The following is a 24,226-nucleotide window of genomic DNA, read 5'->3' as shown; positions in this document are numbered from 1 at the left end:
TGCAAAGCAAAAATCCCAGTCACTCCACTTCTAACCCTTTACTACTGCTAAGCAATGTTGCAAGTGTCTGCCAAAAGTCTGCAAAAAGAATTTTTACATATATATTGTCTACAGTAGCCCAAAACTAAAAATATTATACCTGGCTATTAACAATGGATTAATAAATATATTATGGAACATTCATCCAACTAATATAATGCACAAATGGATGAAAAACTGATTACTACATGAAATAAAAATACTAAATCACATTGAAAAAAAAAACCCCATGGAAAATATTTACAACATTAGGTGGAAAGACCAAAAAGGTACTGGTAATTGTGCTAATGCATAGGGTAGAAAATCTGTAGATCTTAAAGTCCAGTTTTATGTAATATTTAGTGAAAAGATGTTTAGAATGTATTTTAAGGTGAGAAAGCAGGTCAAAAACAACAGTGAAGTAAAATCCCAAATATCTCTCTTTATATACAATTTCATTAATTCTCATATGCACACTTTCCCCAATATCAAAGGTTCTGGGCTCTGAGTCTCAATGGATGTTTTACAATAATATATTAATTTACCATCTCTGTTAAGCCATCGTTGTCATGGCACCTGGGCAAATATTTTTTCTAAAGCAACATAATTTGCAGGATGGGTGTGAATGACTTGGAAAAAATATGGGATCACTCCTTAACCTCTCAAAACCAAATGGTGCAAGTTAAGAATAGGGGAGACTGTTCATCCAAAGATCAGCCACATCTCTAAAAGTCGACTTTAAAACTAGGCAAGTTCTACGTAATGCAAAGCCTGCTCAGAGCCCAGGAACAATGGCTTCTTTTAATACATTATTTTGTAGAAGGCTGTCGAACCGACATTTTTGGCAGCACAGAATTTATACTATCTGGAAAACTGTAGACAGCTACGAATCAAAGAACAATTCGGAAAAGTCAGACCCTGAATATGAAAAGTCTTAGGGATGCCTAACCGATTTGTTTCACGTATATTTCTGTTTATGTATGCACAAGAGTGATATTGGGCTAATAAAATGTCAAAGTCGGCAAGGGCTTTTTCAATAAGTGTAAAACAAAACCCTATGTGAAAAGCAAAGGTGCCATGAACTCTAAGACACAAGCCAAGTGGGACTGACCCCCAACAGCCATAGATTTGCGCGTTAACAGAGCCTGCCCGGGAAGAAGCAGAAGGAGCCCATGGTTCCTCTGATGGACCAGAAAATAAGTGAACCAATAAACAGCCAACAGGTAGTCACCGGAAGGTGAGGCAGGCTAAATTAAAACAGCAGCAGAAACTTAAAGGGAAAACACCAGAAAGTTTATACAAAAAAAGCCCATGAATACTATACAAGAAGGGGGTGTGTACCCGGAACAGAGCCCCTGGGCTAGTGGCAAAATTCTGATCTTGGCCGTAAGCAGATCACCTCCCTCTGGCACCTTAAGCTCTATGAAGTGAATTGATTGATTCCAAAATAAATTTTTAGAATTACCATGGTTACTTGATAAAAAGCAGATCCTGTGCTCTACTCCAAACCTTCTGTACCAGAGAGCCTGAGAGCCAGGCCAAGGAATCTAAAAACCATTCAAGTTTATGGGGGGAAAAACTTATGACTCATTTTACTTAAAATTATTTTTAAAAATCAAGAGCATTTTAGAAATGAATCATATGTTTAGTCAGCATGAACATTTCTTCCAATCTCATAGAAGGGGATTTGGTCCAGTGAGACTGTGTCTGGAGCCATCTCCCGGTCCAGACCAACACAAGAAGGCCTAGCTGCCACTCGGGGCCGCTCAGCGCTCTTCACCAGCAGGGCCAGAACAGCCTGCAGGGCAAGGGGACATTGTGTTGTGGAAGCCCACTGCCAAGGTCAGTCTCCCTTTCAGGGATGGTGCCTGCCTCGTAAAGCAGCTCACCCACCAGCAATACCATCGTCCACACAGAAAGCTTTAGAGTCTACAAAGCACCTGCGTCCTCTTCCTCCCAGTCTGATTTGAGAGTGAAATAAGCCCAGCAGTGAAAGACAAACACCATCTGATCCCACCTATAAGGGGGACCTAATCAACAGAAAGAACAAGCAAGCAAAATATAAGCAGAGACATTGACATAAAGAACAGACTGACAGTAACCAGAGGGGAAGTGGGAGGGGATACCGGGCGCGGGGGTAGAAGGAGGGAGGGTCATCAAGGAACACGTATAAAGGACCCATGGACAAAGCCAAAGGGGGTTTGGATGGAGGGTGGGAGGTGGGTATGGCTGGGGTGGGGGAGGAGTATGGGGGTGAAATGGAGACAACTGTACTTGAACAACAATAAAAACAAGAGAGAGAAAAAGTAAAATGAAAAAAGAAGCAAGGAGAAAAAAAAAGAACCCTCAGTAATAGGGGAAGAATGTGTTATAGGAAGAAAGTGAAGTTCGCCAAGGGAGACCAGGTGCACAGAAGAGGTGAGCTGGGTCCTACACCCATGCTTCTGGTCCTGCCACCCCCCACTGGGCCTTTCCACACCTACCTCAGTGCCACGAAACCATGTTGCATTACCACATTTCAGAGACACTGTGAAGGTTCGGATAAACTGAGTATGGAGACAGAAATCCTTCTTCAGTACCCTTCATGCCACAATTTCATAAGCCTTTAGTATTCTGGCTCTATTTCTTTCTCTGAAACACCTACCAAGTTGATTGAAAATTTATGCAAGGATGATCTGCTGCATTTGAATCTAGGGGTGCACACCTCTGCCCTGACACTGCCTCTAATTTTTTCCTACTTCATTTTCCTTAAAGAAGTTAAAGCTTGGTAGATACAAAAGGGTTACAGCAGCCAAAGCCTGAAGTTTAAATGATAAAGAGTGGCTAGGGTCACCTGAATGTATCACATTGCACCTGTTCTATATGGTATCTTTCTCTACTAATAGACGATTAAATGTAAATCCTAATGTACATTCCATTTTACATGCAATATGGGTTAGTTACTGTTGCTATGGAAACCTTCACTTTTGCATTTACTGATTTTAATTCTGTGACATTTGCTGACTTGAGTACAATGTAAAGTTTATAAATATAACATACGGGTTTGTGGAGGGCTTTTTTAAAGTATTCAATTTGCATGGATAATTCTATCACAAATCTCTAGGTACATTAGGGGAAAAGACATTAAACTGGTACCAACTAACAGTAATCAGCAACAACAGGCTATTTCCAGAAATAACTATTTCCATTGATCCTTAAAAATCTCCTTCCACTAACTAAATACCCTCTATATTGTATACGACTTTTACCCACTGATTCAGTGATAATATCCCAATGTGGAATTTCTAAAGTAATTTCATTTACTCAAAACACTTTTAATCTCTTACCTCATTTTACCTTTAATGTTAACCTGGTGAAAGAGACAGACAGCACAGGCACGACTTGAAGGAAAAAATGACCCTACTTTAGGGACTGCTTCTAATCCTTTGGCTTCTAACTGGAGCTTCAACAGATTCATTGCACCAATTATCCTCTGGTCCCTCCTATTCCCAGTCTGAGTCACCTTTGCATCTTTGGGTTCTAGCACAGTTCCCAAATGTGCAATAAATGCATAGTCTCCAAATGTTCCTACATTTTTTGATTCCCTATACCTGTCACTTAACAAATATAGAACCTGAGACTTATAATCATTATGCAAAATTATCAAAAGTTACCTAAAGAATCACTGAGAAAGTAGAAGTCTCAATAAGAATCGATTGAACTGACGGACATTTATGATGAACAGCCAACACTTTTGAGGGTATTCACAGAGGCTTTGGTGAGCATCCACCACACTGGTCTAGAACCACAGAGAAATAAGCTATTTCATGAGTCTTCCTAGGGAAAGCATGAGTTCAGGAGGCCATACACATACTGATGCACTGTACTGATAAAAAAAGAGAGCATGTACAAGGAGCACTTTAAGTGTCTTCATCAAGTCTGCACAGTCAATAAAAGGAACAAATTTAACCAATATTTATTGAGCTTCTATAATGTGTCAGGCACTGCTAAACAATCTTACAGTAGTGAAGGGTCTATAGTGGTACCTGAAGAAGGGGAGAGGGGATGAAGAGATGAAGAAAACTATAATGCCATACTTAAGGCTTCCAGGAAAAAGGAAGACAGGCCAGCAAAACGGCAAATGGGCTTAAGAGAATCACAAGAGCTTTTCAAAGACAAGAGGCACTTGAAAGAAAACAGGACCACTAATAAACAAGAGAAAACAGAACTAATGAGACTCAAAAACAGGGAAGAGAAGGAACTCTGAATCAATCTTTGCTTTAAAAAGACAAATAGCATGTTGAACAAACTGGTAAGTAATGAAGATGTGAAAGTGGAAGCTAATCAAAGTCGACCAGGGGAAGGGGCTTGGGAAGCACACAGCTCAGGGGAGGCGGAGAAGGAGTTTGACAGAGCTGATGGACACACGGGATGCTGTCACAGCCAGTTCAAGTGGATTCTGGGAAGCAGGGAGAGTGAACGTCATTAAGCTATTTATTGATTTGGGGCTTGAGAACACAGATACAGGCTGTTGACATGCATGGATAGAAACGAAGCCTAAGAAAAGTCCCTACTCCTATTCTTAGTAACCCTAGAGTGAGGCTGGAGACCTCTTCTACCCAACATCCTCTATGGTCAGTTCACAGACAACCACATAGTCCCATCCACGCTCATCTGCCCCCCAGTGGGCTCTAGGTTGACCCAATTCATTGTCATCTTTCACCTGGAAAACTGTAACAACCTTCTCTAACTTGTCTTCCTGCCTCTCCAAACCCTGGCCAGTGTGGCTCAGGTGGTTGAAGCATCATCCCCATACACCAAATCACCTTCCACTCAGCACCCTGGGTCATATTTTCAAAATGCCCATTTCATGATGTACCCTCTTTCAAACCTCTACCAAAAGGCACACGTTTTCCATTGCTCCTAGGATAGTTTTTTAAAAAGCCAAAATCCTTAATATGGACTCTCCACAGTCAAACATAATCTGGCCCCAACATGGACCTTCAGCCTCAGATTGCGTCTTCCATCTAATGCCTCCCTGCTCTCTGCACTCCAGACAACCCAGCCCCCACCTACCACACAACTTTTGCACTCTGTTCCTCTTTTAGAAAGCAACCTTGGCAGTCCATGCCCCATTTTTTCTAATTAAATCTCATTTGCTCTTTAAATCTCAACTAAAATTCACTTCCTCAAGGAAGCCTTTCCAGAGCACAGCTCCCACCAGCTGTACAGAAACAGGCTAGACTCCTCTAGTGCACCTATTACACTGTGTTGTATAGTGAACGTTTGGGCCATTGTAACTGCATGTTAATTAGTATGATTATTTCATTGCTGTAAAATCACACAGCAATCCAATTGGTTGCTTAGTGTCAGTGTCCAACAAGAAAGGTCCATGGCTGTTTTTAAGAACCACTGTATGCTAAACACCAGCTCTACGCAACATAGATGCACGTAATGAAGGAATGAATAGGATTTTAATAGATCTACCCAAGAACATACAATGGTTCCCTGTTGCTATAAAGTCCCTGTTAGATATGACTCCTCAACCAAGCATTCAAGGACTGCCAACACCACCCTTTCATACCTGAGAAGGCAGAATTTGGGCAGGGAAGGGTGTGATGGTTAATTTTATAATGTCAACTGGCCTGGGCCACGGGATGCCCACATTCTCTTTTAACATTATTTCTGTGTGTGTCTTGGAAGGTGTTTCCAGAAGAGATTAGCATTTAAATTGCTGAATTGATAAAAGCAGATGGCCCTCCTTAATGTGGTGGGCACCAGCCAGTTGGTTGAGGGCCTGAATAGAACAAAAAGGTGAGGAAAGTTGAATTAACTCTGCCTGACTGATAAGCTGGGACACTGATCTTCTCCTGCAGACTAGAACTTAGACCATTGGCCCTCTGGCCCTCAGGCATTCAAACTACACCACCAACCTTCCTAGGTCTCTTCTCCAGCTTACAGACTATACGTCATAGGATTCCCAACCTCCATAATTATGTGAGCTAATACCTTCTCATGAATCTCTTCCTAGGTACATATATCTTATTGGTTCTATTTCGCTGAAGAACACTGACTGATACAGAGGGAGTAGAGAAGGGACATGTCTCCCCAAGAAATAGGAAGCCACCTTGACACCTCTATGAAACTCCATTTACATTGCATTCTATGGGCATGAAGTCCAAGCATAGAATAAAATGAGAACAGTGCCTCCTTCAGGTACGCAACCCTCTTCACACCTACAGCCTTCCTTGAGCAGAGAGGTCAGCCAACCACATCCTACTCCTGCCCCAGACCTGTGTGTTTGGTGGCTTCTCAGGCCTTTGTTTCCTCCAACAGGATGCCCTCCTTTGTCTCCATAACAAATCCAAGTCCTATAATCCCTCCTAGAACCAATTCAATTCCATGTTCCTCGACACATGGCCCAAACACGCCATTGTATTCATTGTATTCTAATGACAGAACACAATTTATTCTTCATGTGTTCAATGGATATTTAATGAATATCAATCAAATTCCAGGTCCTTTGTTAGACTCTGGATGACTAAATTAAATAAAAACAGTTCTCCTTGTACAGTTGGGTAGTTTCCACACTGCAAAAAGGCAGCTGGCCAAGGGAATAGGAGAGGAGGGCTGAAATCCAAAACACTTTGCCAAGTCCTTCGGGGCTCATGTCTGCCAGGAAGACCAGAAAGCCTTCCCTTTGCACAGAAAACCTGTAGGCTCACCCAGACGGAGTACCTTTTACCAATTCACATAGATGATGTCCCATGGGCTGCTGTGCCAGGAAAGATAGACAGTGTACTTGTCCATGTGGAGCTTACACTTAGTTGAGTGTATGCTTCTGGACCTGCTACTTTTCTCCTATTCTTCACTCAATCAAGCAAGTTCTAGCAGGAGTGTCTGACCTTTGGGTGTCTCTGGGCCACACTAGAAGAAGAAGAGCTGTCTTGGGCCACATACTAAATACACAAACACTAACGAAAACTGATGAGCAAAAAAAAAGGTTTTAAGTAAATTTATGATTTTGTGTTGGGCCGCATTCATAGCCATTCTGGGCCGCATGCAGCCTACAGGCCGTGGGTTGGACACCCCCTGAAGAGCATCTCTCCTGCACCTGGCCCTGTATTCTGCATTGCTCATACAAAGATGAACCAAGCATGGTCCCTGAGCTCAAGAAGGCCACAGTGATGTGCCATTCATAGTGGATTCTCAATGTACACGCAATTCTCAGTGTGCACGTGCTGGTTCCCACTGAAGAACCAAAGACCAAGTCATCAAGCAATGAGAGGCTTCAGCCATGCCTTACGGTTTAACCAGCTGTAAAATGGGGCAGTTCCTGGAGACCTAGTAGAATCAAGATGTGAAAATCAGCTGTAAATTTGGGCATACTCAGGCTCAAGCCATGGTGACCCTTGCATGGTGGCCCTTGTGAAACCCTGGGCTAAGTATTAAGCCTTTCTCAGACTGTTTTCCTCATCTGAAAAATGGCAGTAATACTAGTGCTTACCACACTAGTGTGTGGCTTACTTGACACGATGATGTAAAATGCTGACCCATGAGACTGGCATGCAGCAAACACTCAATAAATGCACAGTATGATTATCACTGGTTCTACTCTTGAATTTTTGAGATTCTGCTTTTTTTTTTCCTTATCCAGTCCCCTGCCTTCAGTTTTATGGATTTCAAACTATTCAAGGCTTTGCATGATCTGTTTTCTTCCTAAACTTCTCTCAATATTATCTAGTTATAAACCATAGATGCAGTAGGGGGATTTTTTTTTAAGATACACTAAGTAACAATCCAGAAGCTTCACAAAAATTACTATTCACTTCCTAGGTAAGCATGAAATTTTCTACCCTATATTCAGATAATTTCCTATGGCCTAGGGGGAAAAAGATTATTTTTGCTATATCTTGGCTTTTAAGTAGGCTTAGAGGAGTAGCTGTTTTCTTTCACCTGACCCAAACTTCAGGTGACAATAGGCTAAAGGGCCAGGTGGTAGCCATCACTGGGCATCAATGCTGCTTGGCTTTATCTTGCTGGTTTTGGATATTTAAGCAGCTTAATGGCTCTAAAAATCACCAGATATGCAGCATCATCAAAAAGTTAGCAGTGCCCTAGATTAAAAACACTAGGAATATTTGGGTCACAAATTTAAAACATAAGTAACTTAGAGTGTGAGTGTGCATGTGTGTGTGTCTGTATGTGTCTCAATATCGCAATCTCTGCTGGGTAATCTCCATCCTCAATGTCATCAACAGCCCAGTCTTCCCCATCAGGGCACCTGTCACCCTCTGCCATGAGTGCTTGTTGAGCTGGCTGTCTTCCCCACTAGGCCATGGGCACCCTGAGGGCAAGGCTCTCTTGTTGTCCTCCATCACGGAGCACACAACCCAAAAACCCAGTAGGCTACTGAGGGATGAATGAGCCAATGCATCCCTTCATGGACACCACAGGGTGCCAAGTGAATGCTACTTCTTAAATGGTTTTAAAATCAAAGTCTTAATAAAAATAACAGCAGAGTTCTTTCTTCTCTCCTTTTCCCCTGCCTCCATTTAAAAAAAAAAAATCACAGGAAATAGAGAATTAGGACTGGAAACCATTCCCCATCCGTTCTCTCCCCACCTCCCCCATTCCCTCATTATACCAACAGTATCTGGTAACCCTTCCAGGAGCTCCCCGGAGACCTGGTAATATTACATATGGTTGGGCTCCTTGGAAATACAATGGAGTGAATTAAGGCAGAGATTTCAGTTTTGAACTATAAATGTCTTGACATATTTTCCTTTCAGACAAATGCCTGGAAATATGATAAACTATGTTTTAATGTTTATTTGTTTCAAATACAGTCTTTTTTTTTTCCAACAAGTGCAGTTTTGAATCTGGAAAAAAAAATAGGTTTAAATCACCATCCCAGCAAAGCAGTTTTAAAAATAGTACATACAAGTGATCATTTCAAAGCAGTTTAATGCACTTAGCCAATGGGCATCAACAGACTTTTGGAATAACCTAACACCTTAAGCTTATTTTCTAGTCTTGGTTAAGATACATTTTAACCTTTCAAAAAAAAAACACACACACAAACAAAAACAAAAAAACTGACCATACAGGGCACCCACCGAACTCTGTAATTTTAATATATCCTGCATTTGCATGTTGAGGTTCCTCTATGATGCTGGGAAAAACCAACTTGGGCCTTCTTTCATGCGCAGGTTTTAAGACAATGGCACACAGAGCTTCAGGAGGACGAGGAACGGTTCTCCAGCTCCAGCCATGTTTCGTATAAAAGCAAGATGCTGTGACTCAGCAAGATCCCTTCACCAAAGAAGGAGGGAGAGAAAGAGCAGGAGGCTGGATGGAGCCAGTGGGTAGCACGTGATTTACCTTGATTTTATTTTTAATGTGTAGCTGAAAACAGAAACAAACAGTTCACCTTCTGGGAACCAGAGACTCTGGAGCCGATGAAAGTACCTTGTTCAGGTTTCGTCTAATCCAGAGAATCAGAAAAGGAAACAGACTCAGGAAAAGGAAAGGTCTCCAAGGTCCCAGGCTCAGGTCAGGGAGGGAGGTGCGAGAAGAGTTCGGGAAACATCATGAAAATGAACAAAAGTCTGTGGGCCTGTGATGTGACATGAAGTGTCACATATGGAAGGGAAGAGCTACCTGGTCTTGGTAATTTACCTCCATGGTCTCACTTAGTGCTCAAGATGTTTCTCTGATGCTCATATGTTATTGTTCCCATTCTCCCCCTGTGGAAACTGAGGCCCAGAGACTCATGCTACACGTGCTGCATGGGCTAGGAGCGCAACCCCTCCATTGACTCTCTCCCTACGCAGCCTTTGCACTTGACTCACTGCCGCAGCACTGCAGGGTCCTTGGGCCAGGCCAGCTGCCAACTGCATGAGTTCTCCCAGAAGCCACGGCATATCCCTCCGGTTTTCCAACCTGGGGGACCTGCCCTCTAAAACGACTACTAACATTTTCATGAACCACACCTGGTGGACAAATAAAGTGTCCCTGGGCAACTTACAGAAACTTGGCTTATGGTAATTTTGCATAAAAAATGCCATGAAAATCCATTCTTTGCTTCAGACGTAGGAAGCTAAAAATAGCTCAGTCAGACAGTAAGTGTGTGCAATTTTTCCTTTGTGCATCTCCCGTCCACGGATCCCTTCCTCTCGGTAGACAAGTAGGCCCAGAGACAGACTGCCAGTCCACCAGTCCACCCTCCCCAAGGTGACCAGCGTGATCTCACTCAAAGGCAGAGCAAATGGTTTCAGTGCCCAGACAAAACAGACAAACAAAACACCCTTCATCAGTTCCCTTTGCCCAACACTGGAATCTAATGATGACTGCCCTGGCTGGTGTGGCTCAGTGGATGGAGTGCTGGCCTGCGAACCAAAGGGTCGCTGATTCGATTCCCAATCAGGGCACGTGCCTGGGTTGCAGGCCAGGTCGCCAGTACGGGGTGTGCGAGAGGCAGCCACACATTGATGTTGCTCTCCCTCTCTTTCTCCCTCCCTTCCTCTCTCTCTAAAAACAAAGAAATGAATTATTTTTTTTTAAAGAATCCTTATGATATAGTAGTGAGGTACATGGCCCAGGTGCTAATCTAAGGGCTTTAAAGGACTTATCTCATTAAATTCTTTAAAACAATACTATGAGGTGAGGACTTTTGTATCATTTTCCAGATGAGGGAACCAAGGCTAAGAGAAATTAAATAATCACGCCAGGGCCCTGTTTATACTCATTAGGCTAAAGTTCAATATTCTCTAAAGGTTAAGGGCCAAAGCCTTCACAATCTGGTCCCTACTTCCTCTCCATGTTTACCCACTACTACCCCCACCAACCCCACCCTACACATGTCCACACACCATCATATACCTGCCCAGACCCTAATCCCTGGCCATACCCAAATCCTCACCCTCCCTCAAACAGAACACCACCCTCCCTCAAACAGAACACCACCCTTCAAGGCTCAATTTCTTGGCATGTGCCATTATTCCTTCTGCCAAAAACACACCACCCTTCTCAAACTTCAACCCCCCCTCATCCCTCAAGACCCTCCTGTCCCACAAGTCCTTAATGTGTACCCTTACTAAGCTTTTTCAAGACAGGGATGCTGCCCCCTTCATCTCAAGGCCCGTAATACCACATCCGGTAGATGTTCGATAGTCACTTAACAAGTGGTAAAAATAATAATGAACACTTACGGGTGTAGGCACTATGCTAATCACTTTATAAGAATTCCCTCCCTCCCTCGATCCTTATAAAAACCCAAAGACATAGATTACAACATTATCTGCACGTTTTCCACGAGGGCAGCCCAGGCACAGGGGGGTAAATCAACTTGCCCGAGCTCACACGACTAGGAAGTAAAGAAATAAGTCTGGAAGGTAATCATTTAGTGCCAATGCTGCGGTAGGGGGCGGTCTTCCTGCACCTCATGGCTGCTCCGCGATGGGATCATCCGTGTATGAGGCTCACTTATAAAATGCACATTTCCCATGTAAAAACAGTGACAACTCAGAATCTGGTCACAAAATGGCTGCCTCTGTGAAACAAGTGTGCCTTTAAGAAAAACCACTGTTACAGGCCACAGAGAGCGTCAACTGTCACAACGGATACGAACACCAGTCAGATAGGACCTGACCCCAAGGATCTCTTCTATCCAGTAAGAAAAATGAGATAACGTGGCGTACAGCCCACGACACAGCCCCCTGTATGAGACACCACTTTTCCCCTAGCACTGAAGAGAGAGCCTCCAAATGGTATCATAAATTAACTTGCTATATGCCAAGCTACTGGTTTTATATGGTGTTAATTTTTAAAATATAAACAGATGTGTGAATAATTCAGGCAACTCAAAATTATATTTTGAGAACATGGTGAAATACTCGCAATTTTAGTTAAAGGAGCCGGTCAAAAGGATGCTCGATAAGTTCCTAAGCATGGAAACATTGATATATATCTTTGTGTGCTTGGATTTATACACTAAATGTTAACAGAAATGTCTTTTTACATAGAATTAAAGACAATTTGTACTTCTCCCTTTGTACATTATTGTATTTACGAGTACTCTATATTGAAAATGTGCTATGTTTTAAAGGTCAGAAATATATTTAAAGCACATGAAAGTTTACGTTAAATAAATTGGCAAGGAAAGTAATCACGAATTCGAGAACAATGAAGGTTAGTGATGTGTTTTCAACATCAAAGGCATGACACCAAAAACCGATACCACCCGAGGCAATTGGAAAACTGAAAACGGAAAAAGGGGTTTGAAGCGTGAAAGTTTTTGCGGGACCGAAGTACAACTTAGTGGTAGGTAAGAGTGTTCAATTTGGCCAGTTCCTGGTCATTACCTTGGCAACTAGTGCTGAGATTTTAAACACCTGACACCCCTCTGTATCATCAGTACTGTGTAGCCAGGTAAGACCCCGTGTCTGATTTCTGTACTTCCAAAACCAGGGGCTTGGGCTAGGTGATCTCTCATGCCTATTCCAGCCCTGGAATTCTAGGAGTTAGCTACATTGGGAGTGGTAGTCTCCATCAAATGTTCTCCATGGGGACCTTTCAAAAGCAGGTGCCATGCACCAACTTCTTAATTTCTATTTCAAGCAAGAGATTTCAGCCAACTGCAGGGGCACCAGGGCTAAAATTATAAGGCATAAGAAGAGTCGTGTGTGCATGTGCCCTGCTACATGGGCAGCCTTGTTTAGTACTTCAGCTTCATTTTAGCTTTAGTCTTATACCCATTTCAGTCTGCACATGAAATCCTAATGAGTCCCAAGAACGACTGAGATCCAGAAGCAAAATTTAGCAGGCGTTGCCCTCTCCGAAATAGTATGTGTGTATACATGCAAACAATTTAACGTTTGATTTATGTCAGATAGCTCTCTAGAAAGGTTGATTAAAAATTATTATTAGTGTGGAACTCAAAATAAAAATCTCAGGCAACCCGGTCAATGAAATGAAGTATATGAAAGTATGAGTAATTTAAAGAATTCAATTTGGAAAACCAAGGAGGCTCTATGCCAAAATTAGTGGGACAAATCAGCCCATTAGAGGTATGTAGCTTTACCACGCATCAGCCTGACCCCTCCCACCTCAAAGCTGCCACTCGGCCCATTCCGCACATCACCTGTTCTACCCACCCGCGTTTCCACTGTGTGAAAGAGTGATCCGCAAGGTGTCGCAGCCGATCAATTGGCAGGGCAGACACGCAGTATGGACACGCAGTGGGCATTCGGGCTTCTGATCAGTGCTGACCCAGCGGCGGTGGAGAAGCCCGTGCCGGGCTGCATACCGAGAAGTGCGCCTCTTTAGACAAAACGGCCAGGCCAGGCCGGCAGGTGTGCGCTCTCCTGCCCACCTCGGGGCCCCTTTCACGTGGCCCTGCAAAGGCACTGGAGTAGGGGACATTCCAACGTGCTGCTGTCTCCACTGAGTCCCTCCATGGGGCAAACGCCGAATACAGATTTTCCCGAAAGGAACGGAGTGCACGTGTGCCACATATCGGTCAATTCTTCACGACTGACCGCACGTATGTCTGAGGTGATCATGACCTGCACTTTGGGGGATACCATGACCACAGGAAGGTGTATGACCCTTGTGTCGTCACGACCGGATAAAGGTGGAAAACTCCAATGGTATCACATATCATGAGAACACCCAACTGACAAGTCCTACCATGCCATTGTAGGTTTGGTTTATTAAATTGAATACGCGACTGCAGGGCATGTAAAAATATTTTTAAAGACGTTTTTAAGAAATCAAGCAAAGGTTCGCATTACTTGCACTACATCACGGGCTGATACGGTGGAGAACAAGGACCGCAAAATCATCCCAGCATGCAGCATGGCGGCGGCAGCACTTGCTACGCGCCAGGCGTTGCCCGTGCATTGGCCATTCACTGCCAACCTAGGACTTGGGCTAAGAAAATGAATGCGCAGCAAGTTAAGAAACTTCCCTGAGATCAGAGAGCAACCAAGAGGCAGAGCCAGGACTTGGACCCAAATTTTGACTTATTGTTACGTCCTACTTCAGTTCGGATCTTTACATTCCAGGCACGTCACTCTTTTCACTCCAAAGGAAAAAACACTGGTGGGAAAAATATGTGCATATTTCCCAACCAGAACAGACACAGTCTGATTGGAGCAAGCACCCCCCCACCACCAATACCACCACCGCCACTACCACCATGCAATTAACGAACACAAGGTCGTTAGAGACCACGACAGCATATACTAATCTAACTTCCAACATTTTGTTGTGCAAATCCCTTCAAATAAGCTAAGTTATGGTCCTAAAAGCACTTTCCTAAATGCAAAGTGCTCCCAGGAATGTAAGGTAGTATCATATTCTTATCCTAATTCACGGCTGTGGGCCCCCAGGTAGATAGACCCAGAGAGGGAGGAGTGGTGGAAATATCGAGTGAGAAAAAACACTAGGATGAGCGCACACATTGTATTTTTAATCAGAACCCAGAGATTCCCAGCAGATTCATAACACGCAGAGGGCAAGATTCTCAGGTCAACCCTTCCTCAGCAGCAGAAATTCTCCTCTTCAGGCTTCCCTTTGCTGCAGGAGCACTCACCTGGCTACCAGGCTCACTGATTCTTTTCCAACTGTAAGTGTAAGTAATTGTTGCTAAGACTCAGGGCAAACCCCACTGCCAATCCAGACAGTGCTGGTACAACTTACTTCGCTTTATTCAACAGATATATTTTGCATATCGACTCCGTGCTGTGGAGCCCTCCCTAGGAGACAGCCTGAACAAGACAAAGCCGGCCCCGGCCTTCCTGCGGCTTACCTTCTAAGGAGGACCAGCAGACACTTGAGAAATAAACTACAAACAAGAAAGTATCAGCTGGCTGTAAGTTCTGCAACGGAAACTAGCAGGGCGTGTGATAGAAGGTGAGTAGGCAGGGGGCTAGTTTTCATTGGGTAGATCAAGGAAGAAGGGCTCTCTGGAAAGAGGACATTTAAGTTGACCCCTAGAGGAACCACTAGGTGCCAGAGCTCAGCCTCGTTGCCCCTATTTTCTTTGAGATTTTTTGATTACCTGCAAATAAAGCCAACAACATGCTAAATTCTAGTGCAAATCAGAGCTCTTCATATGTATATGAGTTATTACAGAGGAATCCATGTGTCCACTCTAGCACTGAGGGCAAAGGTGTTGCAAGGTGAATGAACCGGGCAAGTTCATGATTGTGGCTGGAGTCTAGTGAAAACCTGGCAGGAGAAAAGTCTGGGCCATCAGGAAGAAACAGATCAATAGAGCCTTAAAGCTACAGCAAAGACAGAAGCATAGATACATGGACCAGATGACAGCTGTGGGAGGAGGCAGAGGACCAGATGAAAGAAGGGGAAGGATTAGCCAAAGAACATATATGCATGACCCATGGACAGAGACAACGGTGTGGGGATTGCCTGAGGGGTGGGGATGGGCAGAGGGGGGCAAAGTGGAAAAGGGCAGAGGCCACACTAATAGCACAAACTATAAAATTCAATTTTTAAAGAAGCTACAGCAAAGAGTTTGAATCAGGTTCTAGGTATAAGGGGAAGCTAGAGAGTGACATTATCTGCTTTGTTCTTCAAAACTACCACCTTGGCTGCTTGTGGGGAACAGAGGGTGGAAAGAGGAGCTTAAGACCACAGGATGGGGCTTGTGACATCGCCACAACTGGGCAGGTCCCTCCTCTCCAGAGGGGCTCTGCCAAATCTTTCACTCCAAGTCTTCGATTTGTAATAGGAAGACTAAAACTTCAAATCAGGCTGGTCAAAGTGGGAGTGAAGAGAGGGTTGGGTGTGGCCATCAGGGCCTCCCATAGGGGAGGGCACTGGAGTGGGGAGTAAGAAGATACAGCCACTGGGATGTCACATCCACACGTGGACTAGGCTGCCTGCTGGTGCCTCCAGTTCCCGACCTGCTAAAGGAGAGTCAGAACACATGCATCTTGGGCCTGAGGGTGAATCAAACGAGGAGGTCCATCTTCTCTCCAATAATCGGCAGGCATCTATAGGCAATGGCCTCACAGGTCTCTACTGGAGGGTAGGAAGGAAACATCAGCCTCCACAAAGACATGGGGAGATGGCTGGCTGTGGAGGGACGGCCTCTTAGGAGAGTGGGAGCCAAAACAGGCTGGCTGTTCTTCTCTCTCTTTGCCTTTATTTTCCCTAAGATTCCCAATGGATTACCCGCAAAGGAAGCCAACACCGGTCCAAATTCTAATTCTAATTTAATCTCCTGGCACTTACATGTGGAGGGCGTGGCACCAGCAGAAATGAAATTGTTTCTCTCGTCCTCCCACTACTGCTTAAAACGATTAAAAGACCATCTTCCACAGTGCTCGCCTGAGAAGAGCCCAACACTCATGGAAATCTAAGTAATTTCTAAGTATTTTCTAAGTAAAATAATTAAACTTTTAGATGACGATGCATAATATTCCTTTGCAATTCCAGGGAGTCTTCGGATAATGCCACTTCAAGGAATATAAAAGATATTCATTCTTCAACAGGGAGTGTGATTTTGGTTCTTTTTTTTTACTCTGGCTCCATCCTTTGGAACTTCATGTAGTTCTTTTTGAAATGAGACATTTGAGAGACAAATAGTCTAATCAAGTTAGGTGGTTGGGGTCAACTTTCCAGCCACTGCGAAAGTAAACTTATCCTGGGAAAAAAAATGAATGTATTCACCTAATAAATTTCCACACATGAAACTAGAATCCTAGCTGGCATTTCTTATCTCAAGAGAGGTGCAATAGCAAAGCAGTTAACAGCATAAAGCCGAAAACTAAACTACCATCTGTGTGACCTGGGACAGCTTACTTCACCCTCTGCTTCCTCATCAGTAGAGATGCGAATGTTACTAGTACCTGTCTCAGGAGGTGAATACGAGGGTTACATGAGCTGACCTAAAGAAAGCACTCAGCACCGTGACCATCAGATACTAAACACTCCATAGATGCTGGTCACTGTCACCGTACTACCTCTCAGAAATGTGTACACCTTTCAGTACATGCCAGTAATACATCCACACTGCATGGTGCATTCACCTATTGTAGCGCCTCCTTGTGGGAGTTGGTTTGTACGTCTCCCTTCATTACCAGATTGTAAGCTTCTGGATGACAGGAAATGCCTTCATCAGCTCCGAATTTTCAGACTCTGGCAAAGTCATTGCCAGAAGTATTGGAATTCTGGGAAAATTATGGAATTTTGTTTTAAATGTTAATAATTGCCCGTGTTCAGCTACATGCTGCTAGAATTTATTATTTTTTAAAAACTTAGGATCAAACTAATAAAAAAGAAAGAGAAAGGAAGAAAAGAGGGAAGGAAGGGAGAAAGAGAAAGAAAGAAAAGAAAAGAAAGGAAGGAAGGAAGGAAGGAGAAAGGAAAGAAAGAAGGAAAGAAGGAAAGAAGGAAGGAAGGAAGAGAGAGAAAGAGCAATAGTTACCTTGGTCAGAAAATACCGAAGGCCCATGTACTATCTACATCAGTAGGATATTTTTATATTTGTAGAGCTCTGCTGTCTGACACTCTCAGAGATTGTTTTCCCAGCTCAATTATGTTTTGAGACCCACCAATCAAATCCAAATAAGTAAGTTTATGAATCTTGTTCTTGACAATGTATATAGTTGAATGTTTGAGGTTGTTTGTTTTTATGTTTTGTTTCCTTGTTCAGAAAGGGGGTAGTCTGTGTTCCTTGTGAAAAATGAGTTAATGTGGACAAATGTAATAAAAGGAGATTTATGGCCCTGTTCTCCATACAATTTAAATTAATTTCTTTCTGAAACCCAAACAAAAAGCTAAATGTGTAAAAAATGCATACCGCTTTATACCCTATATCATAATTTACACACCAAAAAGGGAGAAATTTAAACGTGCATTGATTTTAGGCAGATAAGAATCTGTGTTGAATGTGAGTTGAGAGGATTTTCTTTTCCCTCTGTGGCCTCCTACGAATAGTTAGTTTGCAGCAATTTTTAATTAAAAACAGTTCCCATAGAAAGAAAATGGAAAGGAAAAAAAAAGACCTCAGGAAAATAAAATCCACACAAGCGTCCTGCAGGGTGTTTTCTGAGGCCAAGTAGAGATCTTGAAAAATAAGAGTTTGCAAGTTCTCATTTTTTAAACTGCGCTTTTGGTTTCATTTAACATTTTCAAAATAGCTTTCCTTACCACTGCCATCCCCCTCCCCCCACGCCTTACCGACCCCCTTCAAAAAACTGGGAAAGTTCTGTGTTTAGCACCGAACTGAAAATCATTCATATGCCTCAGAGTAGCAGCAACATTTTTCTTTCTAAATTTCTAGGGGAAAAAATTTCCAAGTTATCACAAAGCATTTTTCATTTTTCCCCCATCCAAAATACCTAATCTCATTGTAACTAGACTCCATCTGAACATCAATGATACTGAGCCATTCCATGAATAAACATGATGTTACAACTTGAAACCGTGTGACTGAACTATGTAAAAATGAAGCCCAAAGAAAAGACTGGGAACCCCCACCCCCTCCCACATCATCCCCAGGGAGTTTGAGAATTGAGCTGAGAAGGGGTGAAAAGCAGCAAGCTTAAATTCCAAGGTCTTCAACCATTTTTCACGTTCCTATTAAACCCTGTAAAACTAAAAACTGTAATTCTAATAAAATCCTGGTGTGTGCAGCTTCCAATTGCAATCAGTTTTCTCTTCTGGAGTGAGGCGTGTAATACTGATAAAGGAAAAAAATCTCAGAAGAGAAGAAACACAGATGGAACCCACCGTTCTCTGATGTTTGTGGCATTTTATTAAAATGAGCATCCTGACAACATGAAAAAATATACTTAAAAACATCTTCATTCAAATGGAGACATTTTTCATCATTTGAATGAGGAAACACATAGGAAAGTTGTCAACAGTGGGATGTTTATAACTTCACTTGATAAAGTTTTTAAATTCTGTAACAATCCAACATTAGTTAAATCCCTTCACTACGAAGGTCCCTATGATGTGCCCCTATTTTCCCTATATTTTCATTTCATAGCACAAACCTCAGGAAATGAAAAAAATAGTGTCTGTTATTCTTGAAGCTTTTGACAGAACAAATTCTGAACTCCGTAGAACATGTTTTCGTATCCTATCTGATGGTACTCTGGTGTGCAGGGTTAAACTATGCAATTGTGTGGTTGTGTTCCTCCAAAGTACATTCAGCTCAGCAAGCCCATTCCAGTGCTTGAATTTTGAAAGATGCCAGGCCAATTCATGGTGGCACATGCAACGGAAAAGCGAATGCCCTGCCCACTGCCTGGGGATTGCGGTGACCGACAGCATGACACAAATCTCAGCGTCTCTCTTAACTTCATTTAAAAAGGGGGGAAACACCCACACACTTCTTTATGAAATTCCACTGAGATTCTGATGTGGCAAAGAAATTCTGTTTGCCAGAACAGCCAACAGCATTTAAAACTTTTTTGTTTTTGTTTGCTTTGCGATACATCTATATTCCTTTGAAAAGAGATGAGGTTCTATAAACCTCTTAGATCCTTGCTTTCTTTTGCCACAAAGAGTAGGGATGTAAATGACCTCATGGTAAAGTAAGTGTAGAGAATGGGGGGGGAGCATTTTTTTCTTTTTTAGGGGAGTGGGAAGCAGATGCCCAGAGCAGCTTCAGGAGTTGCCACACTACCTCGGGCATCGCAATTGTGTTTCTTGGGCAAGGTGCTGATAATTTCAACACCAGAGTTCTCAAACTCTCTCTCCCCTTGCATCTACTCAGGCATGGATCCATGGGCTAGTTAAATATTTATTGAGTACCTACTTGGTCCCAGGAACTCCTTGCTCCAAGGGCTAGCTTTCAACAAGACTGGCAGGGTCTCTGTGTACAACATTTCCACCGTCATTACCCAGATTATTTCAGGACCGTTGGTGATTCTGAACTAAATACCAGGAGCAAAGAAACAATGTCTGTGCTTTCTATTACAGTTCACAATACTTTCTCATACCCAAGAAAAGCAGACGGGGACTTTGCAGTATCTGAGTTTTTTAATTCAAGGGTGCAGATGAGGAACCAAGATCCATACCAACCAATTAGTAAATTACAGAAACAAGTTAGAAACAAGATTAACGCACAATCCAATGCTCTTTAAACTAAAACTGCCCAGCCTCAGAAGGGCTTTGCTTTGACTTCCCTGGAAGAAATGCATGAATCCCCAGGAGAGAATGCCCTGGGGGCCGACAAGGAAAGGGGAGTAGAGAGACACCAGGGTTCTTCACCACATTCTTTCCTTCCCATAAAGAAGGAAGGTGCCCAGAAATTTCCCCAGACTTGATCATAATTTACTCATCACAAAAGGACTAGCTACAATGCCTCTCTAGCCAAGCCCACGTTCAAAAGGAATGGGGAGTTGAGAACATTCCTCCCGTGTGTGTGTGTGTGTGTGTGTGTGTGTGTGTGTGTGTGTGTGTGTGTGTGGCTGGTATTGAGCCAATGAAACGATAGGAGGTAACACAGGACCCAGAGCCAGGAGAGAGAGGAGAAAGGCCGAGTCTCTCTTTCCCAAAATGGTTGGATGCATTGGTTAAATTCCCAATGTAATTCCTCGACAATCTATTTGATTTTGTGTGTGAATAAACTGGTAACTCTTGCTGGGTATCACTGTATTTTATCCCAACCAATCTCTCTCTGGGTCAGAACAACTCTATCAAAAATAATCATCTCTGGTAAGGGCACAATAGTAAAACTTTTTCATGAAAAGTTATTCGTTTCTACATATTTTCTTTTCCAATTACAAACCATAATCAAAATTTAATGTGAATATTTAAATACCTTAGGGGCAATTATGTGAGTCTCTCCTTTTTTCATATAAAATGAGAAAAATGGATGGCCTTGTGTTCATGACATTATTTACTGTTTGGCAAAGAAAAAAGAAGTGTCAGTAATTACTTGGCCAATTAAAGAAAAGATCTTCATTAAAGGGGGTAAATGCTCAAGGTTGACTCTAGAACACACCAAAAGAAGAGTTCAGAGTGCTTTTCTGTCCCAGCCAGAGAGGTTTACATCAGTTTTTAAGACTTGTCATAGCAAACTTTTCTCTCCAGGTTCCTGAGTTATGAAGTGGTTTTTTCAACTCAGAGGAAATCTTTCAAAGTAATACCGACAATGCAAAAGTTAGGAATACCTGAGTTTAGCTCTCAAAAAAAAATAATAATTAATTAAAAGGTAATAATGTGCCATTTTAAAAAAACATACCATAAATGGGGGACTTTTCAAAGGTTTTCTCTCACATGTGAAATAAAAGTGGGGACCTTGGTGCATCCTGCAGATTCAGAAGAGGCTGGATGGAGGTCTCCCAGAAGAACCTCCCAGCTCAGCACTGGCCAAGTGATAAGTAAGAGGCACAAGGGAACACAGACACCAGAGAAACCTGCCTTCCGCCCTAACCAAGGAGGACGGGAGAAACAACCTCTTTCTCTAACTCCTCAAAAACTTTCCAAAATGTGAAGTGAACACAGGTCATTTTTAAATCCTCTTGCTCTTCAAGAATTGAGCCATGATGGCCCCTGGTCTCTTTTTCAAACTGATCATGTTTCTAAGACATTTTTACCCCAAATTTATATTGCAATTAATGTGTGCATGAACCCAAAGACAGTTTTTATACTAATTCTGAAAGCATGCTATGACAGCCAACAGTTTAAGATGCTAACACCCAGTTGCCAGGTCTGCATGAAATATACAAACTGTAACACACAACTACACACACCCCACACACAAATGTCACTTACTGCCAAAAGCTCACTACTCTAAGCAAAACAGTTTATACTTCTGTAAAGCTACTGACTTCCAGGGAAAGCAACAGTATCATCATTTACATTTAGCAAGTAGGAGGTATTAACATATGAAGAACACAGCAGTGATAAAGACAACCTAGTTAAAAAAAAAAAAAACAACACATCAGTCCTTGTCCAGCAGTGGGCCAATCAGAAAGCAGGTCACATCTTGTTCGCTGTATTAAATACAGGCAACGCCAGGAACCAACCCTCCATGGTTCCGTTGACAGTTCATGCAAGTGTGTCTTGTCTTATCATACAACCTTAGTTGAGTTCCTTCCCAGAGTCGAGAGTCAGTCTCCAATCTCACATTCCACCAGAGCTATTCTCTAAAAGCTCTTTGCATGCACGCTCCGGGTATTTGATCTTTACAGAGAAGACTGAAACCCCAGCGATGTCTACTTCCTAAAGTAACTTTGGTGCACCTATAACTCCTCACAACACTTTAACACAAAGCCCCAACTTCCAGGCAAAGGGACGGCCCAGGAGCAGGACCTGCCAGCTGAGCTAGCACAGAGGAAAAGTCAACTGGCATTAAATATTTAAATTTCAGGGGACAGCACAGAGTTTTGCATTTAGAAAGTTCTGAAAGTGCTCTTCTCCTCTCTGCTCCCAGAGTTGCCCACCCAGGAGAATGAGGCTCCCTCTCTCAGGCAGAAAATCACAAACATGCAAAAACTCAAGCTGGCTTGAATGTTGAGCCAGCTCCTGGGGAAGGTAGAGCCCTTAGGAGACACTCCCATCCCCAACAGGACAGAGTCAAGCACCCCCTTGCCCCAAGCAACTGGTTTCTGAATTTAACAAGGAAATCTGCAAACATGTGCCCCCTCCCACCCCAGGCTAGTTCTGAAAAGTACACGGGGTTCCTCTTCAGCCCCCTCCATTTCTATTTTGATGACTTTAAAAACGAATGCAGGGCCAAGCTGACTTCCTCTGGGATTTGTTAAAAAAATTATTTTGCCAGATACAAATGACACCAAATCCCTTGGAATTGTATCTCAAGACACGCTCACGGGACTGACCCCAAGCCTGCAAACCCCAGAGTTCTGGGACAGCAGCATTTCTGGGGACCCGGCATGCGAGTCAAGTGCTGGGTTGTCTATTTCAAGATTCCAGCAGAACCTGCCCCAGCTCCAAGAGTTGCTGTGCCTGGAAATCCAGCGTTCAAACTAGTGGGTTCCTCCTGGTGCTCATTTCCACATACGTGGTAGTATCAAGTGGGACACTTTCCACAGAATTCAGCCGGCAACCCCGGGAAAACCCTGTGCACCATTTACTAAAAAAGATACGCGAACACACGCCCAAGGTTGAAGTACTTACCTCTGTGCGAGACTGCAGTCTCTTGTTCATCTCGTAGATTCGGTACTCTGGCTGTACCATGTATGGTGTGTGTCTCCTATAAAATGGGCCGAAAGGAGAAGAATAGAAGGGGTCATGGGGCGCGCTGGACATCTTGCCTGCTTGTCGAAAATCAAGCTCAACAGAGTATCAGTAACGTCCATGCAGAGCACATGGGCTGTGTTCTTCGCAGTACAAAGTAGACGCACGCACACGCGCTCACACACACACAGCGGCAGGCAGGCAGGCAGGCAGGCTGAGCACACTGGCTGGGATCTGCTCCCGGAGCCCTCTATAGCGAGCTGGAGAGGAGCGGAGCCAGGGGAGGAGGGAGGGCGGGAGGAGGAAGGAGGGAGGCAGGGAGGGAGGGCGAGCAGGGAGAGGGAGCGAGCAGGAGCTCGGGGAGGAGGGAGGGAGGGAGGGAAGGAAGGAAGGAGGGAGGGAGAGAGGGAGGGAGAGAGAGGAGCTGGATAGCTTTAGGCACCACTGCTTGTTTTTAAAGAAGCAGTTTGTGGAGAGGTCATTTCCTGTCCACACTGTAGACTAGTTCAAAAATATAATTCTCCTCACAGTCTGACAGAGGTCTAAGGTTTGGTTTTAATTTTTTTCCTCCAGCCAGGACCCTTCACAATCTGATTGCCAAGCTTGTTAGCATGTAGGTGGTTCAAGGGGCTGCCTGAGCCACTCACCCCTGACAGCCACACTGTTGCAACGCATCAGAATGTGATTGCTACAAAACACAGAAACACGCACCCCCCTCCGGTCCCCCACGCGTGAGCTGGTGATTCACTCGTAAGCGAAGACTTCCTTCTGCACTAACCTCCCTCCGTAGTTGTGTTTCTACTTGCTGGTGTTCCAAGAGCTGGTCCTAGTCTTTGCCTTTCAAGCCTTCCTCACTCCCACCCCTCCCGAATCACCCTTCTTCTTCTTGGCCCCGCCCCCTCCTCCAAGGCTTCCTTCGAGCAGGTTTAAGGGGTCCTGGATTCAAGTTGCGTAAACATTTTCAGGTAAAAACAATGATTGGGAATGTGGAATGCCTGAGATACATTCATGGAGCAATGGTCTTTTTTTCCCCCAGGAG

At 43.5% G+C, this 24,226-nt stretch overlaps 1 protein-coding gene across 10 annotated transcripts in view; it reads right to left on the bottom strand.

The window, feature by feature from the left end:
- Window positions 1-23,578, bottom strand: part of LDB2 (LIM domain binding 2) — a 329,224-nt gene extending 305,646 nt beyond the window's left edge. For 4 of the 10 annotated variants that reach the window (XM_045182729.3, XM_045182732.3, XM_045182733.3 and 1 more), the window contains exon 1: window positions 23,128-23,577. In XM_045182729.3, the coding sequence (XP_045038664.1) occupies window positions 23,128-23,259 (132 nt within the window). In that variant the 5' untranslated portion in view covers window positions 23,260-23,577. Of the gene's footprint in view, window positions 1-23,127 lie in introns of all 10 variants that reach the window. The other 6 variants (XM_053922422.2, XM_053922421.2, XM_045182726.3 and 3 more) reach the window with 3 other exon arrangements.
- Between the last annotated feature and the right edge of the window lie 648 nt (window positions 23,579-24,226).

The sequence above is a fragment of the Desmodus rotundus genome, chromosome 4, assembly GCF_022682495.2.
Source record: "Desmodus rotundus isolate HL8 chromosome 4, HLdesRot8A.1, whole genome shotgun sequence".
In the NCBI taxonomy this organism is placed as follows: domain Eukaryota; kingdom Metazoa; phylum Chordata; class Mammalia; order Chiroptera; family Phyllostomidae; genus Desmodus; species Desmodus rotundus.
Note: the sequence above shows the minus strand (reverse complement) of the source record. Positions and strands in the feature narration are given on the sequence as shown.